The sequence below is a fragment of the Apostichopus japonicus genome, chromosome 2, assembly GCF_037975245.1.
Source record: "Apostichopus japonicus isolate 1M-3 chromosome 2, ASM3797524v1, whole genome shotgun sequence".
Classification (NCBI taxonomy): Eukaryota; Metazoa; Echinodermata; class Holothuroidea; order Aspidochirotida; family Stichopodidae; genus Apostichopus; species Apostichopus japonicus.
Window position 1 is genome coordinate 3,634,737 of NC_092562.1, and position 10,264 is coordinate 3,645,000.

At 37.6% G+C, this 10,264-nt stretch overlaps 1 protein-coding gene across 2 annotated transcripts in view; it reads left to right on the forward strand.

Annotated features, from left to right (window-relative positions):
• The first annotated feature begins 6,288 nt into the window (after positions 1-6,288).
• LOC139974501 (cysteine repeat modular protein A-like) overlaps positions 6,289-10,264 on the forward strand; it is a 24,073-nt gene continuing 20,097 nt past the window's right edge. Inside the window, exons 1-3 of one of the 2 annotated variants that reach the window (XM_071981693.1) lie at positions 6,289-6,736; positions 8,790-8,907; positions 9,992-10,063. In XM_071981693.1, the coding sequence (XP_071837794.1) occupies positions 6,598-6,736; positions 8,790-8,907; positions 9,992-10,063 (329 nt within the window). In that variant the 5' untranslated portion in view covers positions 6,289-6,597. The remainder of the gene's footprint in view (positions 6,737-8,789; positions 8,908-9,991; positions 10,064-10,264) is intronic. The other variant, XM_071981703.1, reaches the window with a different exon arrangement.

A 10,264-nucleotide genomic window follows, 5' to 3' on the forward strand; every position in this document is an offset into this window, starting at 1 on the left:
TTTGATTATTGACGTTTGGATCGATGATATTAAAGTAACAATAATGACCATTTTCTACAATTACTCTGAGGTACCAAGGGTAGAAGATAGGCCAAAGGTCAGGCTTTCCATAATCATTCTTAATAGTCCAGTACCATTTGTGGACTTGGCCCATGGATCTGTATTGTACCATTACACCATCCTGAGAGAGATCCAGACTTAAAAAAATATTTTATACCAAAAATAAAAGAAGACCTAGTCCCTTCACTGTATCCGGAAGTGTACAACGGGTATGTCCACAAATGGAAACCATTCGCAAATTCCTCCCACACACTCCCTTACTTAAATGCATATCTGTCTGAATGATCGCCGAGTTATTTAACGCTCACAGCTGCTCTTAGCAGTACATCGTCCCCGGTCGCGAATTTTTTTCCCCAAACAGGTTCTCAATTGTGTATAAATAGTCGCTCATGATTGGTCGGAAAAGTTACGTCATAACAATATAACCCTTCACTTCGAGGTTATCAAAATGTCTGCATCCATTCGTTGCAACGAAGATATACCCGTTCAAAAGTACCCGCAGCTTTTCGTAAATATATGTAGATGTGTTTGGAATTGGTTTAGACATAATGAGCACACTATTATTGTATTATCTACTTCGATCGAAGATTTCTGTGAAGGTATTTATCGATAACATCGCACAGTGAAAGTTTCGTACAGGGGTACATAACACATGCGATATAGGCCTATATGTATTATAACTGTGTACACAGTGCAGTGACGGAAATACATCATACTGTAGCATGGTGGGCTCATAATTGACGCACTTAAGGATTTGATCAACGATTTCTATCAAGGAAAAATCAAAATCACTCAACTGTATGTGTTTTTCATATGTGTGGTTCCTCAGAAATGTAATGATCTCAATATATTTATTGTTCTGTGCATATGCAACGTACAATTGAGCAGAACTTGACCACAAAATGTCTGCCGTGTCAAGTTCTTTCATACCCCTAAATTGACACATTCGTCGATAAGCTAACTGTAGTGAAGGCTTTAGTATACATCCATTGACTTTAGATGCTGTTTGCTATACTTTGAGCCTCTAAGCTTAGACAGATCAGGTCCCAGAGAGTAGTGTTGTCCATGATATTGAGGAAATGTTGGTTATTTTTAGGTTGCAAGATTTCCAAATGCCCAAAAACTGAACGTACAAAACCGGGGGGAAGGGTGTTAAAAGCTTAAAAATTCCACAATTTGGTCATCAAATAGCTGAAATGGATTCAAACTCATGAAATATGTAATTCTGCTTGACTGCAAAAAGTTTAAGTGGCCTGCTCTATCGTTGCTAGTAATAATTGAAGGTGCGTCAATTACGGGGGTGCGTCAATTATGAAGCCTTGACTATACACTAAACTGTTTTGCGTATATTCATTCAAGGCTGAACTCGCGTCGTGAAGTTGAGTTTGGTGTAGGCCTACCCATTCCACGAAACGAATTCCGATTTCAATAGAACGGCTGACGAATCTTGGATGGCGTAAACACGAAACCGATAGAATGTAGCGTATGTATCATAAGTAAGGTCAACATGTTATCCAAGCATTAAAAGTAAAAGTTAGGGCGTTTTCAGGGAAACCGCGTAACAAGACTTTATTAAGTGTCAGTGTGTAACTCAGTGTATGTCTTCGAACTATCAAGCGTTTGATGCTGACGTCACGAGCAATCTGATTGGCTGAAAACTCCGTAATTGAGAACCTGTTTGGGAAAAAAAATTCGCTCCCCGGTCACCTTACCAGCTGGTGGCGGACTGATAAACAACATGTATGGACATCCATGCATACGAGACATTACCAATATCATCAAATCATGAACACTCCCCCACCTCCTACCCCTATCAAAAACCCATGGGTAAAAAGAAAATACAAACTTCCAACACACACACACATGCAAAAATCCCAGGAAGATACCAGAGATTGTGCATATACGGGGTGATGTGAACTCAATACAAATAACCAGTAATAACACTTCAACAATTGCACTATTGACAGTAACTTTAAGTCATGTCCTTCAGCTCACATATAAGAAAACCTCCAACTGATCCCCCACCCCCCAACCACCACCATTAACTACCCTTCATTGTCTTGATAGTCATTAGACCAGGGTTGTCCAACCTTTTGCAGAGTAGGGCCACATGGAATGATTATGATGAAGGAGGGGCCGCATAAACCCTACGCTCGAGTTTTTCGATTTCTTGCCCGAAGCCTAAGGCAACAAAATGTGAGCACTGCGCGCGGAGCGCACTGATTTATTTTCCTTCCTGATAAAAAAGATGAATAAAGTCCAGCCCCCCCCCCCTCCGCTGAGAGTGTCACACACACTGACCTGTATCCAGTTTTTTGGACCCAGAAGGTTCGAATGATTGATTATATAGCTTCAAATTTTTATCAATACATCTGCTCATTAAAATTTCGCACCGTAGAGCATCTCTGGCGGGCCAGACACAACCCTGCGGCGGGCCGGACTGTGGCCCGAGGGCCGTAGGTTGGACAACCCTGCATTAGACACTGGTTAAGTCATGCATGTTTACAAGATAAGAACTTTCTTGAACCAAAATAAAATGACTTTAGCATCCTTGTCAAGCTTTATTTCAGATACTGATCTTTACAAGCACATCAAATGTTTAACATTTTGCCACTTGACATTCTCAATCCAAAAACCCAAATTCTGGGATAGGATGACCGTACCGTAGAGCATCTCTGGCGGGCCAGACACAACCCTGCGGCGGGCCGGACTGTGGCCCGCGGGCCGTAGGTTGGACAACCCTGCATTAGACACTGGTTAAGTCATGCATGTTTACAAGATAAGAACTTTCTTGAACCAAAGTAAAATGACTTTAGCATCCTTGTCAAGCTTTATTTCAGATACTGATCTTTACAAGCACATCAAATGTTTAACATTTTGCCACTTGACATTCTCAATCCAAAAACCCAAATTCTGGGATAGGATGAAAGTGATAGGAAACGTAACAGTACCTCTACATAACGAACGACGTTATCATATTAAGGTTATGGTAGCATTTATGGGAATGATGGAATTGCCAATGGAACTCCATCAGGGTTATGGCCGTGGGGTTAGTCAGGAAGATGAAATCAATGGTTGATATTTGCAATTTTGAAGAAATTTTGCCATAGCATATGAGGCTTAGGACAGTCACAGTGGGGTGTACAAAAGGGTTAGAAGGGAGGCGTATGGACAATGTCCCCCCCCCCAACCTCCATCATCGGTCTGGGGCCTTTTAACAACCACATCAGGGTAGAATGATAGCATTTATTGGCACTAAACGTCTAGATCTTATTCATAATCTTAATATGCCACAGAACCCTCTATTTGTCTTTGAAACTTATCTTCTGCTGGGGGTAAAGTTCCTTACCTACATGGGTGGTGTCCGCCTCAATATCCCTTTGAAATCCTGTCACTGAACAGTCTAGCCTGACATTATATATAGCTATGAAATGAACAATCTTCGTCAGTAAACAGACATACATGCCCTTCTCTCACAGTTGTTGCCGTGGTAAAGCTGATTAGAATAACCTGCAGTTTAGACATTTGTCGACACGTATTTCAGTGGTTTAAATGTTGCTCTGATCGTCGCTGCCGAATAGAAGGAAGAGGAACAGGAGTATCTGATAAATAAGCAACCGCATTGTTATATAAAGATGATAAAAGATCTGTCGTTACGATTAAGTCAAGTACATGTTAATATAAGCTTTCCATGTTTTCGAAGTCCTTAATTGTATACTGGTATTTTAGGAATTTACAATGGTAGACAGCAATTTGTGTCACGTGGACACTCCATAATTCTGCCGTAGGGAGAAGAAGCCATTACTTATTTACTTTCTTGCTTCCTTAAACTTACCTTCTCCTGGGGATAAATGAGTTGTACTAAATAATTATGCAACTGATGATATCGAACAAACTATGCTCTTGTCAGTACCTAGCGATTTAGTGTATGCTTTATAATAGCACATCTATACGTGTACATCTTTCATAGGTTTGAAAACAATATTATCAACTTTGACAATCAAATATCTATATACTTTGATCAAATCAGTGATCTACAACGGGAAAGCGTAAACATTTCCAAATAAGTAATTTTAATGGTCAATGGTATTCATCATGTACAAATGGAATTTACATGTTGTGGCATGTCTTTGTCAATGCTTAAGATATAGCCATATAGCATGCATCGAGTGATCAATCTATACTTCTTCATTGACAACTTAATAAGATGTTACGTACGAGATACTCGAAAGTATATGAGAGCCAAAGGTTAACAATAGGGCTTGTGGGACGGGTGACACCAGATGTACTTGACTGAGCAAAATTAGCGTTTCCTTAATGTTTGTAAGACTCAATACCTTGGCCTCTCTTACCTGAGTTCTCGTCTGAGTTAGATGTGCAAGTGTTAGTTTTGTTGCATTCGTGACGCTGCAGGTAGAAATCTGAAAATTGCGAAACTCATCTCATGCACTTAAACGGGATAAGATGAAGTCTTAGGTTATAAACGGATGTTTTCGAGATATATAGAAACAAGCACTATGTGACTAAACTGCCGCCATCTTGTAAATTGTCGTTATAAAGGTGTAAAGTACACTTTTTCTTTTATGAGAATATGGATATTTATGAGAATATGTGGAAAAGTGCCTATAAAGATGCTACGGAGAGACTTTCATAGCAAATATCGCAGTAATGCTTAGGTGCACTGAGTATGAAGTAAAACATTTAATATAAATATCAGGAAGTCGTGGAGTGTGTTAATGCATTTACCAAAATATCTTTGGATGAACTGGAAGATGCGAAGAGCAGGCGTGTAGGCTTGACAAGTATTGGGCAAAATTTCTCCCATTCTTAGCTCAACGTCACAGCCAAAAGAAAACTTACAAGTGCCATATGATAGAAGGTTCCACGGAATGTGTATGGATCATTTAATTACAGCAAAGTTGGATGAATTACCTAAATTGTCAAATTTAGTAAAGGAACTAGTCTCCAAAGTACGGAATTTCTTTTACGATAGTGAGAATTTGAAAATAAAAAAGTTTGAGAAGAGAAGTTGTGTTATAAATGTTATTAATTAACTGATATCGACAAGTTTTGGTATTGGTTATTCACCATCTCAGTGTATGTTACTAATTTCTTATGTTCAGTGTGAATACAGAGGTCCAGACATTCTCCTTATTTCTTTCTTCCTTTCCTGCATTAAAGTGTGTTCTGTTTTGCTAAGGCCCAATGTTTCCCTAATCAACTCTATATGTATATTGCATATTGCTGTGGCCCCCAAAAACCCCAGATAAATGAAATGAATGCAAGAAATGGACTTGACTGTGGGTGGAAATGCAGTTAATGTTCTAATGCTGTGGCTTACTTTAAATTTGTCTCTTAAATGAAAACGTTCATTTCATTTTCAATTAACACATAAATATGGCAGTTTTAACAGTGCCATCAGGATTAAAATATCTAACCTTAATATTGCCGAAATGGTTTAACGTGACGAGATGTAACAAGTGGCTATTTCATCTGTTTTCAAAATATTGTTTTATCGCAAGATTATAAAGAAATCAACAACACAACATTTTGCATAAAATTGTTGAAATGGCGAGATAAACCGTTCATATAGTGTCATTTGAACCTCTTACTTTCCTTCAAAAATTGTTGAATTTGCCAACGTGGAAAGATGTCAACAGTTTAAATATTTTGCAGAATATTGTTGATATAACGAGCTGTTATAGCCTAAGTTATTAATTCAATATTTTTCAGACAATTGTTTTAGTGTAAAGAAATTCTTAATATCTTCATGGTACTTTAAAGCTGCAAAAAAGTTCAACAGAGTGCAAAGGTGTAGAAACAGGAAGTAAAAAGGTGAGAGGAATTGAAATACCACCACCCCCCCCCCCCATATATAGGCTTGGATCACTCCTAAGTACGATGAATAAGCAAACATGGGTTTTCTTTTGAGTTTAACTTACTTGCTTAATCACACTAGTTCAAGTTCAAATATGTCTTTCAATTCAAGCCGTGGTTAACTGAATCAACACAGAACAACAATGAAAGACTGCCACATTCATTTGGCGTCATACAGATCAAGCCCTATTTAAATTCTTAATATGGTGCATGACACCTGAACTTGTCACCTCACAAAATGTCAATAACTAAATACTCGGCAAAGATACAGGCTAAAATAACTTTTTAATGTCGGGTTTTCAAATGCTTGTAGCCAAATAAGTTTGCGAGTGTTGACATTTTATAAACTGGAAATAAACTGCAATCAGTAAAGATGACAGTATTAGGAATAATACCCCGTAACTTGTGGTCGCTTTAAGCAACTTCGTGGTCGCTCAGCTTAACTACTGATTATTATAGCTTTATCTACCAGGACGTAGTGTAAATGTTGAATTTAACCCGACAGTGCACCACCATACAACAATGGTGAAGCAGCAGTGGTGTCAAAGCCTTTATAAGTTAGTTCCTCTTTCGTTATGTGATGATTACCACGCAGCTACCACATACACATTTGGAAGGAAACATTAAAATAACAACCGTATAGAACCGTGTTTTGTCAGAATGCAATTCACTCCGTGCACACGAACTGGTGGTTTAGTACTAGTGGAAACGATGCTCATTTTGTGTTACTTTGTTATTTTAGGTTCCATGCAGGCAGTTAATCGAGTAACTGCTATCCAGGATGACTGCCCGCTCTCAGGTAAGGTGTATTTGATACAGCATTCTCTGATTTTTAAAACCTGTGGCTCAACCACTATTTATTGTGGAACGGTATCGGGTAATCTAGTTGTAAATTGTCATATCTATGTCATCTGTTAACATGCAACCGTCTGTCAATTTTCAATATTACTTCTCACGTGAATGCTTTGCCATGAATCCAGATAGTGATATAACTCTTATTAATTTAATTTTTCAACCTATAGTAGTAAAGAGATCCATGTATATGTTTTTCTTCAAGATTTTTGAAACCACGGGTAGCACATATATTGGTCTACAAATTCCACGTCTAGTTTGGACCCATTCTTTTAGATATAGGTATCATTTTGGCTACCTTACACCTTGATGGGAAAACGTCTAAAGTTGCGCACCTTTTCAACATGTTAAAAGCGTTGATTTCATCAGTACTGTATCTTTTGAAATATCAAGATGGGGTAGATCGTTAATGATATTCTTGTGATAATTTAGGAATATTAAATGAAATCCATTGAGATATTTCACAATACATGTTGCTTTAACGTTTCCATAGTTGTTTTTTCTTGGGAATGCTGGCTTGTCGCAAAAGTGAAAAGTATTATTTTGCGATATCATTAAGAATTGATGTACCTGTTAAGGTAAATGTAGCCGAAGAATGTGACGTATTTCGCATAGATTGTTCATTTCTCAAAACTTGCCAGATAGCTTTTGTAATTCTATTAATTCTTAAGATTTCATGTTTAAAACAGGTCTGTTTGGCAAGTCGACTGTGTTTCAGTGTTTACGATTGTCATATGCAATGGTCATACTGTATGGGTGGAATAATTCGAATATTTTTTTAACATTGAAAACAAGGAACAAGTCTTAAGATATTACTCTTAAATGCTGATATATTATATTGCAATTTAGGTTTTGGAAATGTTTCCTGACTTAAAGCTTGTCATACAGCATAAAACTTGACAATTTTGCAGATAATACCAACACTGTATCATCTTATTTTATCAATAAACTGTTTTGTTATTACGGTATCGTGTATACCGATATATCATACTTTGCCCTCAGTGTGAGTTTTCATGTTGTGGCGGGGAATGAATAGGCTACTCATAAAATCCTGATGGGTATCCATATATCTGATCCACTTCTGATTCGCATCATAATGGTACTCTGTGTAGTTTTGCAAATGAAAGCTCTATATCACCTCTCCACGTACAAATGGTAGAACATTTCCATGACTGACATAAAAAAGGTTTCTTTAATAAGATAAAACTTATTCCGAAAGCATATGTACTATAGCTTGATAGCAACGGAGCTTAGAAAAACACTTAATCAGTGTGAGATTTAACGTGACTAATGTAGCTGTGTCAAATGTAAATATTACTTACAATCATTAAAGTGTATGATGTTGATCTCACATACTGGAATTTCCCTCACGGACTTCCTGATATGGAAAACGTGTTCTATAAAAGTCAGTATTGCCTACTTTATGGTCTATTGGGTTGGTAGTTCCTTCTTAATTGTACAATGTTGATTAATTGTACTTTTTTCAATGTGGGTGTTTTCCGCATCACACTTTGTCTTCTTTTCTTACCTCTGATTTCCTCTTGAACCAGTATAGTACAGTACAATATAATACAGTATAGCATTGTACAGTATAGTACAATATAGCCTATATAGAGCAATACAGTATAGTATAGTACAGTATAGTATAGTATAGTATAGTATAGTATAGTACAGTACAGTACAGTACAGTATAGTATAGTATAGTATAGTATAGTAATCGTACTCGCGCTTAGAACAAGGGAAGTAGTGCATTTGCTCGTATAGTCCTATTGTTGTTCTCGTGCTACAACACAAGTCTGTATGTATATTCTTCGACATGTTCTCAAGTATATGTCCTAACTATATTCATGTGTAAAAGTAAGAGTAAGAGAGGGCCTGACGTTTCGATCCTAGCAGGATCGAAACGTCAGGCCCTCTCATACTTTTACACAGGCTCTTCGTAGATAAACAGTTTGCTAATAGTTTTGTTTTATTTACCATGTGAATCGATATCTCGACAGACATTCCAGTTTGTGGACCAACAGGTGTCTGTGATTGCTCTTATGGCAGGATAGCTGATTGCAGTGGTAAAGGTTTGGCTGCCTTGCCAAGAAACCTGTCATCGGACTTAATGTCCTTGTAAGTGTGAGCAATGTAGTCTGTGACCAGTTCGTTCGACCAGTTCGTTCGCCCATTGTTGTACGTTGGCTTCACTTGTGATTTTTGGAGGTGTACTATGATGATTTCGCCAAGGAACACGTCGAATAAAATATATCATAATTGTGTCCGCCACAGCTTTACCTAAGTCAGTCACGGGGGCGTTGTTCAAATCCCGATGAGCGCTTGAATAAGAATTGTCTCATAATAATTGCCTTCATTGCCAGCATTTCAATTTATACGTATTTGATTCAACTTATGCTACGATTAATTAAACTGTTTAAATAGCTTGAGTTACGTTATATCAATCGAGAGGAGAAGAAGAGGAAAACTCAACAAACAATCAACTGGAACTTTCGTCGTTGATTATTGAGTGATCGATATTGGACTTTTGTAGGCAGCCGCACCGTCTATTTCTATAGTGACATTTGTAGGCAGCCTAACTATTTCTAGTGACGTTTGTAGGCAGCCTAACTCTCTATTTCTATAGTGAAGTTTGTAGGCAGCCTAACTAACTATTTCTAGTGACGTTTGTAGGCAGCCTAACTAACTATTTCTATAGTGAAGCTTGTAGGCAGCCTAACTAACTATTTCTAGTGACGTTTGTAGGCAGCCAACTATTTCTATGGTGACGTTCATAGGCAGCCTAACTATTTATATTGAAGTTTGTAGGCAGCCTAACTAACTATTTCTAGAGACGTTTGTAGGCAGCCTAACTAACTATTTCTATAGTGAAGCTTGTGGGCTGCCTAACTAACTATTTCTAGCGACGTTTGTAGGCAGTCTAACTATTTCTAGTGACGTTTGTATGCATCCTAACTTTCTATTTCTAGGGAAGTTTGTTTGTTCTGATAACAATTGCTGAACGCAGTTTTTGTCAAGAAGTACACGATCACTGAATGATATGTAGAAACTTCAAAATCCTGCTAAAACTCTCACAGGCTCAAGCAGAATTAATCTGGCAGAAGTGAACGTTAATCTATGTCTTACTTCACTCATTTAAAGTGGCTTAAATGGCGTCTTTGTTCTTTTACTCACGAGTTGATGCATTTTCCTTTCCGCGCAGAGACCTTTCATCGAATGCAATTGAATGTATACCCATCAACTTTTTCGAACGATTTACCAAACTGAGAAAATTGTAAGTTCTTTCTTTCTTATATTTAGTTTCCAGCAGCATGAATGATACAGTTTCTGGCCACACATAGCTTGTGTAGCAATGTACAATGCAGCCACTAGCTTACACTCCATGTATCACGAATTACAAATCAAATTCTTTAATTTGTATAGATTAATTTAATATTTAAGAAAAATACTGTTAAGTTTCCTTCTATGCATGATA